Source organism: Anthonomus grandis, chromosome 9 (genome assembly GCF_022605725.1).
Source record: "Anthonomus grandis grandis chromosome 9, icAntGran1.3, whole genome shotgun sequence".
NCBI lineage: Eukaryota > Metazoa > Arthropoda > Insecta > Coleoptera > Curculionidae > Anthonomus > Anthonomus grandis.
The window spans coordinates 22966114-22987920 of record NC_065554.1 but is presented as its reverse complement, the minus strand read 5'-3'; the positions used below and the strand labels follow the sequence as shown (position 1 = coordinate 22987920).

The 21807-nt window shown below is 32.3% G+C and overlaps 4 protein-coding genes across 7 annotated transcripts in view; 2 read left to right on the top strand and 2 right to left on the bottom strand.

The window, feature by feature from the left end:
* LOC126740218 (5'-3' exoribonuclease 1) overlaps positions 1-201 on the top strand; it is a 41409-nt gene extending 41208 nt beyond the window's left edge. The window contains exon 21 of the mRNA XM_050446153.1: positions 5-201. Within this exon, the coding sequence (XP_050302110.1) occupies positions 5-67 (63 nt within the window). The 3' untranslated portion in view covers positions 68-201. The remainder of the gene's footprint in view (positions 1-4) is intronic.
* A 4324-nt stretch (positions 202-4525) lies between these two features.
* LOC126740433 (COP9 signalosome complex subunit 8) lies at positions 4526-5398 on the bottom strand. Its single transcript, XM_050446455.1, has 4 exons — positions 5252-5398; positions 5129-5199; positions 4896-5077; positions 4526-4835 (listed from the first exon to the last, which is right to left on the bottom strand). The coding sequence occupies exons 1-4, from the start codon at positions 5306-5308 to the stop codon at positions 4585-4587; spliced, it is 561 nt and encodes a 186-aa protein (XP_050302412.1). The 5' UTR covers positions 5309-5398; the 3' UTR covers positions 4526-4584.
* Positions 5399-11942: 6544 nt separating this feature from the next.
* Positions 11943-16618, bottom strand: LOC126740071 (uncharacterized). 2 transcript variants are annotated; one of them, XM_050445935.1, is made up of 4 exons: positions 16505-16618; positions 12633-12899; positions 12430-12576; positions 11943-12375 (listed from the first exon to the last, which is right to left on the bottom strand). In XM_050445935.1, the coding sequence occupies exons 1-4, from the start codon at positions 16532-16534 to the stop codon at positions 12232-12234; spliced, it is 588 nt and encodes a 195-aa protein (XP_050301892.1). In that variant the 5' UTR covers positions 16535-16618; the 3' UTR covers positions 11943-12231. The 2 variants fall into 2 exon arrangements, with proteins under 2 accessions (XP_050301892.1, XP_050301891.1); XM_050445934.1 differs by having other exon boundaries at positions 11943-12162.
* LOC126740069 (serine/threonine-protein kinase OSR1) overlaps positions 13136-21807 on the top strand; it is a 34093-nt gene continuing 25421 nt past the window's right edge. Inside the window, exons 1-3 of one of the 3 annotated variants that reach the window (XM_050445928.1) lie at positions 13136-13252; positions 16384-16488; positions 21298-21542. In XM_050445928.1, the coding sequence (XP_050301885.1) occupies positions 13197-13252; positions 16384-16488; positions 21298-21542 (406 nt within the window). In that variant the 5' untranslated portion in view covers positions 13136-13196. The remainder of the gene's footprint in view (positions 13253-16383; positions 16489-21297; positions 21543-21807) is intronic. The other 2 variants (XM_050445930.1, XM_050445929.1) reach the window with 2 other exon arrangements.

The window sequence follows — 21807 nt, the reverse complement described above, 5'->3', positions numbered from 1 at the left end:
TTAGCGAACCCACCAGAAGCCTCAGCAGAAAAAGTGGCGGATAGCCGCGAATTTTAACATGAAGTGAGCGTCTAATGTATTTTTAAGTGTAAAATGGTTTTTATAAAAAAGAATGATTTTGTTTTTCTTTTTCAATTTATTTCAAACGTACATGTTACAAGGTACTTGTTTTTATGATCAATAAAGTATTTTTGTATTGTTGCTGGGTGGTTTACCTTATGGTAGTTTGATAATTATGACCTCTAAAAATAGCAGTCTTACTTATGATTTATATATTTCTTCAGGATACAAATACAAAGAACAAAATAGCATCCTGATGTTATAATTACAATTCATCCTAGGAAGGTATTAAAAAGACTTTTTTCCAGTATCTTAACTTACAAAGTTAAGAAGGTATTGTAGGTTGGCAAACAAAAAAATAGTTTCTTTCTTTAATAAATTAAAAAAAATATTATTATGACAAACGTTTATGTTTTAAACTGGGTCATAAATAAAACACCATGACAAACTAAAGTGATAGTTTGCTTTAGGTCTTTTTTTATTGGTGGTAAATTTCTCACTATCTTTTTTTAAGTTTGCTATTCTTGTTTGCCACGAATTGTATAATAATAATACACTGTGTACAAAAAAAAGCAAAATTCCATGGAATAAGAGGCAATTTCAGCTTTCATGATTTACACAAAGAAAGGGCTGTTGAAGTCTTGAATTGACAAGATTCTATAAATAACGGTATATACATTGGCACTGCTGATGAAATATTGGGACAAGAAAAGGCTATAGAATATTTATTAATACTTTACGGAAATTAGCACTATAAAATTTTAAACACTAGATACTATTAATATAAATTAATACATTTAGTAAGGACTAAAAAAAATTATAAAGAAAATAATATTCATAAATCTAAACTACTTCTCAGGGACCAGAGAGAAGGTTTTGTTTTATATAGTTTTTAAAACACCATGCAGAAACGGTAAAATGATGTATTTTAAATTTGTTTATGGTTGATGCGATCAAACATGAATAGGACTTCTTAAAAAGTTGTTTTTTATGATTTGGCACTGTTAAAATGTATTGTCGTCGAATATTTAGATTATGAACATCCGTCCGAAATCTAATATTATACAAGTAGGGCGGACTTTTAAATTTTATTATTTTATAAAATAAATACAAAGAGTGCAATAGGCGTCTTTTAACCATGCTGAGCCACCCTAATTCTTTTAGCTTATAAGAGACAGGTTGTCTTCGTCGTAATCCCTATATAGGACGCAAGCAAGATTGCATTTTTTCAATACGGTTTATATCAACGACATCCAAAAAAGGACCACAGACCAAATCCGCAAAATTAAAATTTGATAGTATTAGAGATTCACCTAATAAGGCTTTAGTCTTAGAAGTCAGTGAATGACGGTATGCATAAATTAATTTTAGTTTTGAAAATGCTTTTCTTAAGCAGAGACTCACATGTTCCTTAAATTTAAGTAGGTTATCTAAGATGAGCCCTAGGTTCCTCGCAGAATCCTTAAAAAATATATAATCATGCCCTAATTTAATGCTCAGTCTATCCATGAAAATCGTGCGATCATTTGCAGGACAAAATCTAACGACATGATCTATCAACAAAGTCTTACCTGTATATTTACATTTGTTGTCAAAATATGACCATTCCAAAAATAAACTCGACGTGTCCGAGGATTTTTTTAATAACAAAATACCTCTCCTTTATTGAATAATTCCATTATTAAAATAAAACTCTTTAAAAAGTAAGTCGAATCTTACAATTCTATACTATTATTACAATTATCTTCTTACAATATTAGAAAATAGTTTTCTAAAAAGACTCATATATGTATTGTATCTGGACACTATTGATATTTTACCATTTACTGATGTACTTTCAGATCCTATATTTTAATATCTTAAAGGCAATAAAAACAATTATTAAGCCAAAACTTATAGTGAGTCCAGACAAAATTTTAACTTTTCTGTTTTCCAAATGTACTCGGTAATTCCTTAGCTATCCTTTTTAATTTATCCTTAAAATCTGAGATATTTCTTAATTTATGGAGAACGTCAAAAAGTTTAAAGCGATTTCCTTTTCGAATTAATATTAGAAGCTCACATTTAGTAGAGTTGGAATTATAATGGACTCATAACTATACACTTAGAAGTATATAACGGAAATAGTAATTTTAACAGTGAAGCTAAAAAATATCCAATTAATTGGAGAAGTTCCAAATTTTAAATCTAACATTTATCATACAAACAATACACATAAGTACATAATCAAATGGTTCATCCCTATTCCAAAGACTTCAGCAAACATGCAATCCAAGAATCATATTTAAACACTCAATTTATACCCTGTTGATTCGTTAGACCTAAAATTACATTTTTACAAAAAGTATAACAAAAAATTGTTGTTGATGAATGATTCTTTAAATAACTGTGTTTTATGCCTCGGAATATGAATAGTATTTATTATTAAATTTAAATGATGTACATCATATCTAAAAGGTATTTTCTGATAAAGATAAGACTGATTACGATATTTTAAAAACCAAGGTCGTCAAGTTTATAGAAAACGCGATTTCGCGAAGAGTTTTGGAGCCTTTACAGTCTACCCCTATCGTCATAATCAATACACCAGCCATATCACAATAATTAGACTGTGAAAGTACCAACTAATAAGATATAAAAGCTTTTTAATAACCACGAGTGCCTGTGCAAATACATTAATTTTAAAGCAAGAGCTACGCCTTTTTAAGAATATTAGAGGCGTGACGTTTAAATCGAACGTCGTTTTCCACTATAAGGCGCAAAGCAATCAAACACAAGCAAAACATGGGGGCAGAATGCTTTAAATCAGATCAAACTTAACATTAACCCTAGCCTGAATTACGTCATCAATAACATCTCTCATTGCAACTATATTTCGTTCTAAATCCTGATTGTTTAGGTGGTAAAATATCATTACTATTAAAAAAATTTCGAATTTGAGAATGCATTCAAGAATTTTAGAGAAACTTGTACAATACTAATAGATCTAAAATGACTAAAATCTATTGGATTATGTACTCTATAACACAAAGGTTTCCTTCCAGCATCTAGAAAAGTTTCTTTTCATACATGTCCTACACCTCCCTCTAACACTGGTCATATGACTCGCCAGGTTAACGATTTTCCCTTACCAATCCCTACATCCTCCCTCACCAAGAACTCACTTATATACCTTAGCAAAAAAAATTACAACCATGTTCCTCTATGTATCAGACAAATTTTACAAGTTAAGAGATTTAAAAAGGAATTAAAATCACTTTTATTATTCAGGGCATATTATAGCCTTGACGATTTTTTTAATGATACCTTTTAACCTGTGCTCTGACATCATTTTAGTGTTTTAGTTTTGTTTCCTGTTAAATAATTTAATTTACTTCTTCTAAATTCTGTTTTATTGACAGCTTTACTTATTTTTTAATGAAATTTATCAAAAAGATGCTTTTTTTTCTCAATCTGTTTTGTTATGATTAATTTTGGTAATGTGTGTAAATTTTATGGTAAAGTGTTTTAGATGTTATGTTTGTTTGAAATTTAAAGTGAATTTGGAATTTTTTAGTTTTTAGGATGCTTGTACACAAGATTTTGTTGTCTTACGTAATATAGCACATTTTCTTTCTTTCTTACATTCGTTACTATATGTCAAATTCTGGGTTATCACAACATTATTAATTCAAGAACTTTGTAATAGCTTTGGTGTAAAAAAAATCATCGTCAGTAAAAAATAGAATGGTAGCTATATCCAATCTTACTAAGGGAGCATTTTGATAGTAATTTGTCATACAGGTATGGTATACACAAAATCTTCATGATTTCTCAGTAATTTGAGTTGAGAATAATCATAAATTACAATAGGAAAATTAATTTTAAAGCAGAGAAATGGTAATTTAAATCTTTTATAGTTCATGTTTACTTAAATTTGATTTAACAAATCATTTATCAATATTTAAAAATTTACCCATTATTAAACCATTTATAGTCCCAAAAATTTAATTTTTAGAGAGAGTTTATAACAGTTTTTTCCACATATATTTTGTAAATTATAAGAGAACCTGCCTAGACTAAAATATTTTAGATCCAAAAGAAAATTCTAGAGGATCTCTTAAGGATTTCTATGTTACTATTTCTTTGATGGGGAGATTAAATTTATACTTAAGAAGAACAGAAAGTTAACTAGGTTAATTGAGAAAAATTTTACAGTTTTGTGGGTGATATACATTTTATGAATTGATTTCTTATAGTACAACAATGGCCTTAGTATAAGGTTTGAGGGATCTTTGGCATCCTGAAAAGCTTACTGATAGTGCTATTATTATAAAAAGTTAATACCAGGACTGGATTTAATTTATTCTAAGTGGCTCTTAAAAATATTTGGTCCAATACCCGCTTGTCTAACACAACAGACACTAGTATGTTCTTCTGTATTCGTTTCTATAATGTATTTTGTATAACTGATACCCAGGAATAATAAATTTTTACATAAATATTTATTACACAACCTTAAAAATTATTAATAAATTTATAGCCTTAATTTTCCAGAAATGATACAAAATCTGTTAATTTATATAATTGATCTTCACTACTAGGAGGCGCCCCCATTTCTTTAACTTCCCTTACTGGATAAACCATTTTTGTATCTGCATCCACTCCCCAGCCCTTTTCAATGCATGCCTGAACACACACGTCAGGTAAAAGTCCAGTCATTTCTTGCACATTCTCCAGGGTTATCGAGGAGTATGCTTTGGAAATGAGTTCTACTGCCCTTTGACGCACAACGACTATAAAAAAAAAACATTCATTTCAAATATATGTTGGAATATTCACTTTTTCCTATTAACCTTGCACATTTGACATTATTTCAGCAACAGATTCTGACCAATTTACTGAGTTAAGTGTCTTGTACACCAATGAGAAATCACTTTTCCACAAGTGCTGGCCAACAGCCCAAATTTGAGCCAGTTCAGGTGTGCTTGCCTTAATGCTTGCCGGCACTCTTTTCCATAGAAATTTAGCATTGGGTCTGTAAAATATATGTTAACCAAGAGTTCCCTAAAGATAATCTAAAACTTACAAATCATTTTGGTAGAGATATATGGCTAGCAGCTGAGAATAAACTTGGGGGCTAGCAATACCTGTTGGGGCCTGAAAAAATCTAAATACTTAACCTCGCTTTTTTCACATTTGCAAATCTTACCTCAAGCTCTTGCCTTTCAAGTTCTTCAGCCAGTTTGTCTATATTATTTACGGTCATTTTCTAATTGCTATATTTCCCCACTATAATATGTGAGACTTTTTGTTGACAATTTTATAAAAATAAACAATCGAAAACGTCAGCTGTCAGTTTAAATAATTGACAGGAACATCATTTAAGCGATTAGCGGCTAAATACTTATATTGTTCCATGTTGCCATAAAATTCTTTCTTAGTGTTATGTGTGAAGGTTAATTTCGAGCTAATGAAAGAGTGGTGAGTGAAGAAGTTGTTAAAAAAACACTTGAAATTTTGGTTGCTTATTTCAATCTGGCAAAACATCGAATGATTTTATAAATCTAATCTAACTCTATGGAAAAAATTAAACAATGTAGCAACCGCTTAAAATATTGTCTTAGAATGAGTTAAAGTGGGTCATTTATTTTTCTAAATTTGATAAATCGTTAATTAATGTATTTTTCATTAGATTTTTACTTATTCGTTCATCTAGCAACACTGGAAAATGCTCGTTATTTAATTACTAATGCCACTTTAAACAAGGGTTAAGTTATGTAGCAACCGAATAAAACCTGGCAACACAACAAACAAAAGCAATTGGCAACAAAATTTAAAAGCTGGAAAGTCTGTTTGGTTGCTTAAGTCGGACAACATTGTATTTATTTGTAATTCTAGTCGCTACTTTTAATTTATCCAAAGGACAAGCAATGTAGCAACCGGTCAAAACAATGCCTTATAGATAGTTCGAGCTGTGCCGGGTACTTCTCTACATTTTACAATAATGTAATTTATATGAGATTTCTGGTTTATCGTTCACCCTTTGAAATTCTGATAGTTTTCGTAATTCAATTACCAATATCATTTTATACGAGGGCCAAGTTACGTAGTAACCGAATAAACCTGCATGCATAATGAGGCAGGGCTGGATCAAACAATTTTCTACATATTTTAGTGAAAGCATGGTGAGATATATTAGTATGGAAATGAGTTGTTTTCAAATTTATATGTAACGAAAAAACTTGAAAATTTGGTTGGTTGCTTAAGTCTGACAACATTGGATAATTTGGTAAATCTAGTCGCTAGTGTCAATTTATAGACGAAAAATCATATCATCTTTAAATCGAAGCAATGTAGCAATCGAATCGATTGCTAAATTATCGATCGAATCGATTGCTACATCGATTGAATCGATCAGAACATTGTCTTAGGCCCCTCGTCCACGGAGCCACTGGTTTCTGATGAAACTGTTTTCATACCGTAGTAACAAACCAGTTGGATACTCATTTCTCGTACACGGTAGTGACACAAACGTTGTTAGAAAAATATCAGTATCCAATAGTTTATTGAAAGGCAAAGTATTTGGCTGTGAAGTGTTGTCATAAATTATGAATGATTTGGATGAGATGGCTATTTTGTACTATTACAATCGAAGATATAGACGCAGAAGAAGGTGATTCTAGGTCCATTCCTACTTAGAAAGAAATTTAAACTGTAGATTGTTTGTAGCCTCAGAATTGCAACTAGATGATGCAAAGTTTCATATGTTCTACAGAATTACTAAAGAAACATATAGACTCCTTCTGAATAAAGTTCATCCTGAAATAGTTAAGAGGAATACAAATATGAGGGAATGCGTAAGTCCTGAAGAAAGGATAATGATTACTTTAAGGTAAGTGAAAAAAATGTATTTATTCGTTCTAAGGAATATTTATTTATTCATTTTTTCACATTGACATGGTAAATACATTCTGCCCAGTACAAGAAGTATTTTGCAACGATGAAACAGGAGTGATTTCTGTGCTTGTGGAGTATGTATCAATTTGATTAGTGTTGGAGGGAAAGGAATGCTGAGAATTATTTGAATAAGATGGAGATGTCATTGTAAATATAGATTCTCTTGAAAGATCAGAGGATGTCCGCAAATCTCCTTCAAACTGATTTATGTACGTTTTTGCTGGAGTCATGATTTCGTCTATTACATTCAGTGTTCTTCTTTTAAATAATTTCCATTGTTCATCTGACATGCTGGTCACTTTAACTAATAAACTTAGAAGAAACATTTTTCGTGTATTTTCGGCCCTGCCTTCATGCATTTGCCTTTCCTTAAGAAAATTCACAAAAATCTTATCCACCTTATCTGAAGGCCTTTTACGCTTGTTTGCTCTAGTATGAGGTGTTGAACTGCATTTTGGCTGGGGTATCTCAGCTGAAACTGGATTTGTTTCTGTTCCTTCGATATTGGTTCGCTCTGAGTGGAACAAGGGGTTGTTCGGTTGGTAATCTGATGCCTCAGTTGATACATATAGACTCCTTCTGAATAGAGTTCATCCTGAAATAGTTAAGAGGAATTCAAATATGAGGGAATGCGAAAGTCCTGAAGAAAGGATAATGATTACTTTAAGGTAAGTGAAAAAAATGTATTTATTCGTTCTAAGGAATATTTATTTAGTCATTTTTTCACATTGACATGGTAAATACATTCTGCCCAGTACAAGAAGTATTTTACAACGATGAAACAGGAGTGATTTCTGTGCTTGTGGAGTATGTATCAATTTGATTAGTGTTGGAGGGAAAGGAATGCTGAGAATTATTTGAATAAGATGCAGATGTCATTGTAAATATAGATTCTCTTGAAAGATCAGAGGATGTCCGCAAATCTCCTTCAAACTGATTTATATACGTTTTTGCTGGAGTCATGATTTCGTCTATTACATTCAGTGTTCTTCTTTTAAATAATTTCCATTGTTCATCTGACATGCTGGTCACTTCAACTAATAAACTTAGAAGAACCATTTTTCGTGTATTTTTGGCCCTGCCTTCATGCATTTACCTTTCCTTAAGAAAATTCACAAAAGTTTTATCCACCTCATCTGGAGGCCTTTTACGCTTGTTTCTAGTATGAGGTGTTGAACTGCATTTTGGCTGGGGTATCTCAGCTGAAACTGGATTTGTTTCTGTTCCTTCGATATTGGTTCGCTCTGAGTGGAACAAGGGGTTGTTCGGTTGGTAATCTGATGCCTCAGTTGATGCAACTTCAGTATCTACTTGTAACGTTGGTTCATCAACAGTTTCTTCTTCCAAAACAATTGTATTTCTTTCTGGTAAATTACTAGCTTGTGAAGGTATTCCGGTTTTCACAAATGGCAATACAAACTGCATAAGGTCTGTTAAGTAATTTTTTTTTTTGCACCAGAACCAGTCAAAGCAGGTTTCATATGCCTTACAAACACTGCCCTAAGATTCTTACATCTCTCTTTACAGGCAGCACCGGAAACAAGAAAAACATCCGTGAAGCAATGTAACATTTTTTTCTATAAACTTGTCTAAAATAAAAGAACGCAAGGCTTAAAAATGTTTAATAATATAATAAAAAATTTAATAAATATTTTATTAAGAATTTTTAGATACTTCTTTTTTTAGATACTTGGCAACGGGGTGCAGTTTTGTGACACTTGGCCTAAATTTTGCAAGAGGAGATTGCACGATCTCAAACATTGTTGCAGAAACAACCTCTATCATTTGGGAGGTCCTTAAAGACGACTATATCCCAATTCCTTCTATTCAAGCTTGGAAAAATACTGCTGATCGCTTCTATGAATTATGGAATATTCCCAACTGTAGGTGCAATCGACGGGAAGCATATCAGAATTAAAAAATTTCCGAATTCCGGATCTACTAATTATAATTACAAACAATACCATTCTGTAATTTTGATGGCTTGTAGCGACGCCGATGATCGAAACAGGATTTGCTGGTAGAAACAGTGATGGCGGCATATTTAGAGCTGGTCGAATGAAACAATGTATACAAACGAATGGAAACATTCCTCCAGCTTCACGCTTACCTCACGATCCACAGGAAAATTATTTTCCTTATTACTTCGTTGCAGACGAAGCATTTCCGCTTTTGAAAAAAGTAATGAGACCCTATCCACAGCGTTTCTTAGACAACAAAAAACGCATTTTTAATTATAGATTAAGTCGTGGTAGGAAAACCGTTGAATGTGCATTCGGCATGGCGTCGCAAAAATTTCAAGTATTAGATACTCCTATACGGTGTCTCAAACTACAGACAGTCATTTATATAATAAAATGTGTATGTATTCTCCACAATTTTATTCAAAGGCATGAAGGAATACCATATGCATGGAATGTGCAAGAGGAATAAGATAACCTAAATGTTGTCATAATTCAACAAATGCAGCAAGAAAATGCACTGTTTGATATCGATAACGATAATCGTTCAACAGCATATAATTTAAGAGATTATTATAACCAAAAGCAAAATTCGAGCGTAAAACCTGACATGTCCAAATTCTTTAGTTTTTTGTTACTTAAATGTTTATTTTTTTTATTTTTTCAAGACGGGCTTTGTATATAGGCAACTACAGATATAATAAAAATACAAAGAATATAATATAATATACTTACCCGTCATATTCATTTCTTTTCCTATTTTATTCCATGCCGCTTCTGTTATGTCTTTTCTGGAGCATTGCGATAATTTATAATTGTACAAACAAGGAAATTTTTCCACTTCCTGGACAAATTTTATGTTCAAACTTTGTTCATTCATATTTTCGTGTTAAATATCCAAACAAACTATCACTCGGCGACCGACAGTGTAGTCTCTTGGCGACTAATCACTCGCAAGTACGCTACCGATCCGTGACTGGTACTAGTAGGAGAGCTAGTGAATCCTCCGACTAACGGTCTTCCTGTAAGGCTAGAAATTTGTGGAGTGATGAGTCATAGTACACCAAGGCCAACAACAATGACCTGGCAGGCATCAGCCCTGCACGCCATTAGCCCTTTTATTTTTTAAAATGTAAAATAAATAAGATAAAAAAACTTACTTTTGTAAGCTTCAAAATTTAATACAATTTAGTTTGTTTATTGATAATTATGGAAACAAATTGACAGGCGATTTTAGTAAGCAAAAGTATCTACCAGGTGAATTGAAAGGTGCATAGTTTAGGGGGTGAAATAAACTTTCTCCTGTAAAGTTGAAATTTAAGTATGTGTTTGACTAAGTCTTTTCAAATAAATGTGTACAATGACAGGCGGTTCTAAACAGCATAAGACCTTGATAGGCGAGGGGAAAGATGCTGAGAGCGTGCGAGTAAGAGGCGTAACGTGAATGCACATAGTGTGAGTAAGACCGTTTATCTAATGGTAAGCAATTCGGTACATTTTTATTTTAATGGTACAAAGGTACATTTCAAGTCAAATTATCTTGAATCGGGTACATTTTGTAAAATATATCCTTCCTTGTTAATTTTTTTTTTATCAAAACAATAAAATTTTATAATTTATATTTAAATTTAATCATTCAAGTTAAATTTAATCAAATGTCGATATTAACAGCTACACATGCTTCACGAGTTGATATTATTTTCGACCAATATTTTTCGCCGTCCATTAAAGATTATGAATGAACAAGCCCAACGCCATGAAGTACGGAATAAAAATTATTTAATTACTGGTCCAGAACAAGTTAGACCTGTTGATTTCATTAAAGAACTTCGCAATATACAATTCAAAGAAGCTTTTGTGGATTTTTTAATTACACACTGGAGCTCTATTGAAACGACAACATTAATCGGGAATACCATAATAAATTTAAATTACAAAGAATGCCATACTTATAGTGTTCACAACAACTCTGTTATCTTCAATGTCAACGAAAATTTATCATGCCAACAACATGAGAAAGCCGATACAAAAATAATATACTATATATGCCAAATGGATGAAGATGTATCCGACGTGTTAATAAAAACGTGCGACACAGACATTTTAATACTTATGCTCGGCAACATGGACCATCCCCGCCTGTCAATTTTTTTCCATAATTATCAATAAACAAACTAAATTGTATTAAATTTTGAAGCTTACAGAAGTAAGTTTTTTTATCTTATTTATTTTACATTTTCAAAATTAAAAGGGATAAAGGCGTGCAGGGCTGATGCCTGCCAGGTCATTGTTGTTGGCCTTGGTGTACTATAACTCATCACTCCACAAATTTCTAGCCTTACAGGAAGACCGTTAGTCGGAGGGTTCACTAGCTCTTGGACTATACGAGATGTGTACGAGATGCAATTTGAATCAACACGCAGGGACGCACAAGAAACTGGCAAGTGACGAAAGTATTAAAACAGTCAGAAACCAGTTGCTCCGTGGACGAGGGGCCTTAGAGTGAGTTAGAGATGTGTCGAGGATTTCTCTACATTTTATAAAACGATAATTAACATTAGATTTCTGATTTATCGTCAACCCTGGAAAATTTTCATTATTCATTTACTAATGTCATTTTATCCGAGGGCTAAGTTACGTAGCAACCGAATAAAATCTGGCAACAGTGATGCATAATGAGGTAAGGCTCGACCAAATAATTTTTCACATATTTCAATGGAACCATGGAGAGCATTGATATACAAACGAGTTGTTTTTAAATTTATATAGAATGAAAAACCTTTAAAAAATTCATTAGTTGCTTAAAACTTGCGAAACTGGCGAAGTAGCATTTTGTGAAAAGGCTAAGCTACGTAGCAACCTAATAAAATATGGCAGTAATGCTTGTAAGTGAGCCAGGGCTGGATCAGGTAATTTGTCACAAATTAAATTTGACACCTAAGATTCATCTTGGTCCTTCGAAGAATTTATAAAAAAAACATGTTAATATGCAATTCACTTTATTAAGCGACAATGACAGAATAAAATAATAAAATGATTACAAATGGATCCTGTATTTATAATGAAATATGCAGTCACATCCAGAATCGACCTCCATAGACGTAAGGTTGGACCAGCAATCGTCATTTAAAGCGTTTCTTATTAAAAAGAACCTTTTCATGTGTAAAGTGGTACATTTGCCGGATCTAACCATGCATACATCCTAAAACAAAAAAAATATTGACAACATTGACCACTTTACACATAAAACGCGTTTTTCGTTTTAAAATATTTAATATTTTTTAGACAAGCATTTACAGCCCGCCCCAACGGTTTCAATAAAATGAGACCAACAATTGACGTTCTCGCGTCTTTTTAAGAAAAGTTGTTCTTTTTCTATTGTGATACAATTTTCGCCTGTGACGTAACAAGTATCCTAAAACATTTAAGGCAAAAAGTAATTTAATAAATTCAGAAAAAGTTTACTTACGTGACTTCCCATTAAGGCCCTATTTTCGGCCTCTCTAGGGCTTACAGGCTGACAGGAATAGCTTGTGTAAGATTTTGGGAAAAACTCGTATCCGGGTTGCAAATGGTGGTGGACGGACTTCTGTACTTTGCATAAAACTTGACTTTTCTGTAAGAAAAATTGTGTAAAAACGAGAGTATTTATGTTAATTTGGGCTTAATAACCTTTTTCCTAGGAAAATCCATTCCCCTTTTCATATCTCCCCCCAAAGTGATCTTTTCTATCCAGTTTTCGCTGCTATCATTTGGCCAATCATCATCCGGTAGTTCTTCCCCATTATTCGGGGGAGCCCAGTCATATTCAGCCATTTCATCCTCGTTAGACACAGGGAAGAACTCGATTTCATCCTCTATCTTTGGCTCCTGATCATATGGAGGGAAGAAACGATCTAGCTGGGACGCATGCACCAACAGGAGGGAAGATACCAAAGTCTGAAATTAAATACATAATATCTAAACCGAATTTCTTACATACTGGCAGCTACTTTACATGATGCCTAAATCAATCTACCTACATACGTATGAACATGCTCTCGTTAAATTGGTCTTAATAGATAAATTACTGTTAAAGGTTTCCCCCCTTGAAAAATGGTTCGTTATTTGTTGTATCATCGTCCTAATATACGTTTTAACCTTTTGTTTTCGGAAAGTGCGCATCACCTTTGAATATTTATCCATAGAGTAGTCGGGTTTTTTGTGTATATGTGCCCAATTTGTTAATAAATAAATATGTTATCTACAGCCGAGAAGGCTGCTAAGAATTGTGGCCTAGAGGAAATTAAAAGGTAAGATTTCTTTTTATCCAGGTTTTAACATGTTGTTATTTATAAGATGTTTGATAACAATCTCCTGGCGTTTTCAAAACGTGTACAAATTATGCGAATTTTATATGCAATAATGATGTTATTACGTCTTAAAAATGTCTTAGTCTCGATGCTGTATGACTCGAAAATAGCACTTTTTGTGAAAAAAAAACTTTGGCTGTATCAATGTTAGACTGTTGAAATCAGAGAAGTATATTGACAATATATTTATTTTATTTGTAAAATTTCAAATACCTATCTATTAATAATTAACAGTAATCTTAAGGCATAATAAATTATATTTGGCTAAGCGTAATCTAAAGAGTATAGGGCTAGGGAATTATCCCAAAATAGTTGTCTTAGCTGACTCTATTCACTAGAGAAATAGGTTGTTCTGCAAAAGGAAATATAGACAAGCCTTACTGCCTAACGTATAAGAGGATACCTGTAAAGAAAACAGGTACAGACATTCTGAACTTCCAATAATACCATTCAGAACCTTAAATGCAAAGCAAACATCAAAGAACTGCGTTCTGCTTGATAAGGAGTTAATACTCAAATAGGACATAGTCTCAGAACTAGGTCCCACTTCATAAGAGCATATCTGGCAACCTGATGAACTCGAGCTTAACATTTTCAAGCTTTTCAATATGGATCAGAAAATGTGGTCACCAAGTTATATTCGAGAATTCAAGGAAGAGATCGCACAAGTTCTTGCACTTGATAAATCCAATTAGCTCTATTTATAGTACATAGTCAAAGTGATGGGAGAAAGTAAGACTTGACTGACACCCAAATCCTTAACTGAGTCAAGATGCTTCAATACCATCAATACGTAGCAACCGAATAAGCAAGCGTAATAAGGGATCATTTGACTTAAGTTACACCAGGAAAACACTCTGTTTATATCTCTCTGAAGCACCAACTATAATCCTGGAAAGAAGAGAGATTGAGATCATATAGACGCATATTTATATGGAACACCTTGTAACAAATAAAGTTATCTATTTAGTTCATGGAGGCCTAGAACTTTTAATATCAAAACGACCTTCAATTGATAATAGCCGTTTAGCATCTTGGGTATTGAGAAAGTTCTATTTATAGAGCAAAAGTGGTCAATTATTTTCAATATAAATATTATATTACCGGCTTTAAATAGCTCTAATATAGTCGTATACGTATAGACAATGTAATCATCAAATTCTTTTTGTTTATTGTCTTTTTTCCAAGATAGCGTACCTGCGTCATTTTAAAATTTTGATTTTTTTTGTCAAAGCGTAAAGTCTTAAAAGAGTATGCCGCTATAAGCCACGCCTAAATTTAAAAACAAAGTAACAAAGAATGCATCGTATAAGGCATATTTATTATTTCTTGCTTGCTTTTTAATTTTTCAAATTGGTATATTTTATAATACCTCGTAGTTTATAAATTTAGATTAAAATTAGTAATCTAGAGCCAGCCATTCCTTGAAAAATGCACAAGAGTCCCTATTTTTTTCTTACAACTGTATTATCCCTCTATTTTTGGTTAGTTTGGGAATGGCTCTATTAGCAGACCTAAAAATAATATTTCGAAAATTCAAAATAGCTAGCTAACATTCCGTAAAAAGATGTGTTCATTCAAAATAAACGCTGTTAAAACGCTGCTATTTCCTTTTGAACGCAAGGTTCTGTTTTCCACTTTTTTTGCTAAAACTCGGACTTGTCAAATCTATAGAGGCATGTAGCTAAAATTCAAAACTTTCAACATTAGATGTGCAAAAGTAATCTAAGGTCACAAAATTGAGCAAATGGCGCCATATTGACTGTAAATTAAGGGTTTGTTCGGTAACATAAATTATGTCCAACTTTTGTAAAAAAAAAACAAAAATTCAATGTTTCCATCGTAGAATCATGCTTTCTATTACTTTTTTTTCAAGGTGATGCCTAAACGCCATTTTGAAATTTGGAATTGTCAAACGTATCTGTCACGAAAATTCAAAAAAGGTGCCTGGGCGCCATCTTGGACGTACAACAAAAGAAGAGTAGAAATTCGAACTATCTTTACGCAACTGTTCTGCCGTCCAGTAATTTTCTTTCATGACGACGCCTTTACGCCATTTTGAAGTTTAAAATTGTTAAGCGTATAGCGACATGTCAAGATGATGTCCAACCGACATTTTGACATTGAGTTATCATCGCCATAATATAAGCAACGAAAGAAAATTAATATTAAAAAGAGTGAGAGGAAGGGAAATCTATATACTGGGTGTTTATTACGAACACATGAACAATAAACAGCCGGTAATTTAAAAATTCGAATTATCATCTTCATTTCGATATATTTTTATATAATTTGGGCGTGTCTTATACAGCGAAAGTAAAAATAACAATTCTCAATTTCAAAGTGGCGGTTGGACGCCATGTAAATTAAAAGTGGGTCTATTGGCCAAAATAAACCATGGACAAATTTTATAACAAGAAGGTAAAATTTCCAATTAAATCTGTATAACTGCGTTGAAATGTCACCCTTTTGTTTCCATTGTAAAATTTGTTCCATTGATTTGTTGGAATTGTCAAACGTATGTCATGTCAAGATGGCGTCTAACTGCCTTTTTGGAATTGCGAATTGTTTTTTTTTCGCTATATAAGCCACGCTCAAATAAAAACAAGAATCTTTATACTGAGCGTTTATTAGGACACAAACATAAATACCCAATAATTAAAAAAATCACATTATCATCATGATCATCATTTTGCTGTATTTTTTTCTAATTTGGGCGTGTGGCTAGCAAAAAGTAAAAATGAGAATTTTAATTTTTTGGGCGCCATCTTGGATATAAATTTAAAAAAAATAATAATAAAATATACTGCCTACATTTATCGATTCATTAAGAAACCATTATCGTCTTCAAATAAAACCACGATTTCTTTAGCCTTGTTATCAGCTGATCTGTAGCGAAGTTCAAAAAGTATACATTTACCATCACTGTTTCAATTTCAAATATTATATAAAAAACGTCATTCTCTCAAGAGGTGTGAATTACTATTAAAGTGTTAAAAATAATATAATGATTGAAGATTTTAACGTGATTTATAATGTTAAAAAAATTCCTAAATTTTTAAATGTTTCAGTAGTCTAAGGAGACGTAAAACTGGAGTCTATAAAATGGACACGAGCCAGGGAGAAGTGGTCTTCCAGAACAGTCGTTTCTTAAGCACCCTTACAATAGGAAAAAGGTAATTAAACACTTACTATTGCTGCAAATATACACTTTACCGCCATTATCGTGTCGGGAAATAGCAACTAACTATTTGGACTATTATGTGAGTTTCGGGCATTATTTATCCTTTTTTGCATAACTTTAATAAATATTTTCTGGTAATGCTTCGTAATCCCTGTTATAACTCATTATTTGGCCAGAGTAAGGGAATTCGCTCCGACATATGCTCTCACTGCGCTTGTAATTAGCGAGGTGTAGAAGCATTGTTTATTTAATAAAAAAGCTATGTTTGTTAGTATTGTTTATTTATTTGATTATTAGACATTTCAGATAGGTGTATTAAGAACATGTGGTAAATCACGATACTGCAATCATATAAAAAACAAAATTAAGCCAATTGGGTTTGTACTATTATGGTATTATGAGATTAATTTATCCTGGAAGGATTTTATCAATATTAAGTATTATCAGTATCTTTCAATTAGTTTATCCGTTCCAAAAATTTACACACCGATTTTTACTCGCCCCATACTGTATCAGTAATATTAAAATTCCTGAAAACTCTTTTTTTGGGATATACTGTTTTTTGTCTTATACGCATTAATATTTACCTAAGCCTGTCTTACGCATTATCCTATCAAAAGTACCAAAACTACTAATTTAAATGATGTAATGGTACCAATTGCATCATAAGCCGTATGACGTAACGTATTTGGAGTTTTTTGACCTAAATTAAGCTTGTAATATTTACGGTTTAATTATTTTAGTAGGGTTCATGTGTTAAAGATCGACAAACGTATGCCACTTATAGCATATAAAACAGAAAAGCGTATATCCAAAAATCTTTAAGTCTTTTAATATAATTGACACTTCTCCTAAAGAAGATCGGTTTATGAAATTTAAAATACAACGTTTCGGCTTTGATAAGCCATCATATTTTTTTTTTAAATACGACCCTGTTCTTTTAAATGTTTTTTTATTCTTAAGATTCCTGAACGCAACGATATTATTAATACCATAACTGGAACCATTCTCCAGATTACCTTTCCTAATCTCATATATTTCTCTATTGACCAAGTCTGTCTTGTTCCAATACGTTACCTTATCACAAGCACTAAATTTAATGACGAAACATATTTGGACTTTTTGGCCTAAATTAAGCGTTTAATATTTATACAGTTTAGTTATTATATTAGTTTTCATTAATGTGTGACAGAAAGACATATTTATATCAATAATAAAGTGCAGAAAAGGGAAGGGTTATCTAAAAATGTTCATTTTTTTTTAAATTAAATAACATAAACATTTTTTGAAAAGCCTAAAAGCAAAAAATGTTTATGAATAAATTACCTAGAATTTGTAGAACTCAATAAAAACTACAAAAATATGTTGTATGCATTTTTTTTTTAATGTATATTTAATGATAAATATATTTATACATATATTTAAAGTAAAGTTTATTCATGCTTATGAAAAAAAAAATTTTTACAATCGTCACAAGTAGATAAATACATATTAAAAAATTATTTCACTTACAAATTATTAAAGTTTTATATTGCAAATCAAAACCCTAATGTAAAATATTTAAAAAATCACACCCAAAATACAATTTCACAAATACTAAATAAAATAATCACAATTTACAAACAGTTAAAATTTTGGAGACCCCAATATCAACTTCAATTTCCTAAAACCTATTTTTGTTTCATTTTCACCAATTTTCACAGTTGAACTTGTAGATACTCATCAAAGCTATAGAAGGCTTTATCAGCAAGTAATTTTTTTACTGAGGCAGCAAAAAGTTTTTCATTTAGAGCTTTAATATTATTAGGAAGTTTATTAAAAAAGCTTGGGCATATAATAAGTAGTTGAGATACGAGATTTATTGAGTCTTAGAAAGTGCATTTCCAGGAAATCTATCTGTCGACTGCTGTGAGTATGAATTTCTGATCTCTGGGTATATTTATGTAAATTATTTTTTGTATATATTAGACATTCAAAGATATACCGAGATGAAAGTGTAAGAATTTTAAGTTTTTTGAAAGAGTCTCTCACATCGTCCCTGAAACCCAGACCCTCGACAACCCTCAGAGCTCTTCTCTGCAGTTTAAAGATTCTCCTAGCTTGAGGTGCATGACCTCAAGCCAAGAGACCATAATTACAGGTGGACTGTATTAGCGCATGGTAAACCATTAACAAAACATCCTTATTTACTGTGCCTTTTTAGCGTTTTAAAAGAAATATTTGTTTTGCCAATTTATTTGCAATGAACTCCACATGCTTATCAAATATCATAGTAGGATCTAAGTGAACACCCAAGAATCTCACCCCATCCGAACTCTCAACATTGGTACCCTCTGTATTTCTCAAAGAGAATAGGACTTCCTCCGTTTTGTTGAAATTTAGGCTAAGTCTATTTGCACTGAACCACTTGCCCAAATCTGACTTCACCTCCACCAGCATCAGCTCCAGTTCTTGCAAACTAGTACTCCTGCAAAGAGCTAGACTCAATTGACCTGTCGATATCATTGACATAAATAATAAAGAGGAGTGGCCCCAAAATAGAACCCTGTGGCAGACCATGAGTTATTTTGCATTCTTCTGATAAAGCTCCACCCGAACAGGTTTTCTGTACACATCCAACAAGATAAGTTTTAAGAAGTGATAAACTGGGTGGGGTCAGACCATAAAGTTTAAGCTTGCTCAGAAAAATCCTATGGGATATGCAGTCGAAGGCCTTTGAAAGCTCACAGAAAATTGCGCCAACAATGGGACCCCATTTCAAAGCCCTCAACCACATACTCCAGAAGATCCAGTATAGCCTTAACAGTCGATTGTTTTTTCCTAAACGCATACTGAAAGTTTTTGAGGATTTCATTTTGTTTAAAATAGATATAAAGTTGATTTTTTAAAAGTAGCTCAAAAACCTTCGATATTATTGGAATCAAAGATACTGGACGGTAATTATTTAAATCATCTCTACTCCCTTTTTTAAAAATTGGTATGATCTTTTGAATTTTAAAATCTAATGTCCATACTTGATAAAGTGCAGATTAGTTACTTTTACTTTTTGGTAACAATATGTTATATTACGTTATGTACTTACCTGTAACTGAATATTCCTTTAAGCGAATTTCTTTAGAAGGATACATTTAAGAAACGAATGATTAATAGCCATTAGTTCTTGTTTAGATATTTTGCTTTACTGTAACTTCCCAGATAATAAAAAATTAATAAAACAATATTTGTTTGTTTTTACACAGGTAGTAATTGTAGACAATTAAATTCTAAACTTTTTTTGTCTTAGATAGAAGTTTTTCTTTAAATTGAGTAGCTTTCGTAAGAAATAGAATCCTAAAAATTTTTGAGTAAACCAAAAATCATCCAAGGAGGAGGGAATGACACATAATTCTTTGGTAAGTTACATGCAGTAAATTATTAATGCCATTCATATTCATATAATGCGATTTTTGGAAAATAAACGCACTCTATCTCGATAACGAGATATTGGAAAAAATGCAAATATCAGTTTTGTAGGATTTTTTGAGTTCTACACGTTGAAAAGCTTTTTATTACGGATACTTTTCCCTAAAACCCCACAGTTTTCGCAAAAAATCCATTACAACAAAAATTTTGAGTTTTCCAAAAAAGTACGGGGGGAGGGATCTTAAACTTTTTGCTTGTGGCCTTTTTATAAGGAGCACTAATTTTTCGCATATCAGTTTTGTTGGTTTTTTTGAGTTCTACACGTTGAAAATCTTTGAAACAGTGAACGAAAATTTGTTCAGGTTGAAATTTTGGAAAAGTAATGTCAGACGACTTTGGCGTCCGCTATTTTCTGCGCATTTGATTTTACAGAAAAGATCCTGGAATTAAAATTGTAGGCAATTTAGTTGTAAACATTTTTTCTTTTGGATAATTTTTGCCTAAAACCCAGAGTTTTCGCAAAAAAATCGCGATTACAAAAAAATTTTGAGTTTTCTAAAAAAGTACGGGGGGAGGGATCTTGAACTTTTTGTTTTTGGGCTTTTTATAAAGAGCACTAATTTTTCGCATATTTTTGTCGAAGTTCACAGTTTTCATATGATAGATTCACTGATAGATCTTTTTTCTTCGGTTTCTTTGCGGTATTTTGGAAAGCTTAACAATTTTGAAAATTGGTTAAATCAGCAGTTTTCAATTTCTTTTTCTGGTTAAAATGATAAAAAAAAAACAACCGACAGTTTCAGAAACATTCTATATATAGGAGCCAATAAAAACTCGAAGCCTTTTAAATTTTCTTCATGCCAATGTTTCGACTTATATTAGGTCTTCTTTAGGGCTACAGAAATAAGTCGTTAAGACCTTTCGTTGTAAATCATCAAATGGAACATTGATACAGCATTAAGCTTTAAGATGTCCACTATTAAGGATATCTTTTTGGAGAACAAACAACCCAAATATTATAGTACACAGGTATCCAAATTAACCAAGTAATATTTACTCTACACAACAGTTCTGAAATTAAATATAACATAAATAAAATATAAATAAATCAAACTGGCATTTGAAACAGACGCATTCTCAAAATATTAAAAACGATCAATGTTTTGAACATCAAAATCTTAAATTCTCATCAAAAGTCGTTCATAAATAATACTTTTCAAGTATTAACTAATTATGCTACATTCAAATGGCTTTTTATTCACTAGTATAAAAACAACTCAATTCGTCCCTGCATAAGAACGGTAACAATGTTGCCATATTTTCATACTTTTACCGCTGTTCCCAATACAAGAAAACCCCCGTTTTTCATTAAAAAATTCTAATATGCCGCATTTTTCAGGAAAATCTCAGAAGAAATGCTTCCGCCGGGTTCCCCTGGTTGCCCGGGAATTTTCAGATCGAAACCCCAATCACTCCCGGAGTTCCCCACGTCGACACTAGGTGGCTACGGTCGCGCTGTCAAACAGTCGATCGGTAACTTAGGCAACCGGATTATCCTGTCAAAGAAAATGGCTGCGACGACATCCCAAACGTCGGTACCCTGGCCGAATTCTAAGGATGACTACGAACTGGGAAAAGTTATAGGTCTGTATTTAAAACGGCCGGATAGTGCTTAAAAGTAGCTTTAATTTGGTGTATAATAAGTAAGTGATCATGATAAGATTACGCCGGGATTATCAGTTTAAGTGCCGGGTTGAGGTTATGACGTTTTTTTGCACCTATGGGTCCGGTGCCAGTGTTTTGCCTTTTTTAGTAAAACTATGCGGTTTTCTCATGAAAGCTTTTTACGGTCATAAACTGCATCTCGTGCGGCGAATTAGAAGCTTTTTTGCGTTTTCGTAAGTTTAGT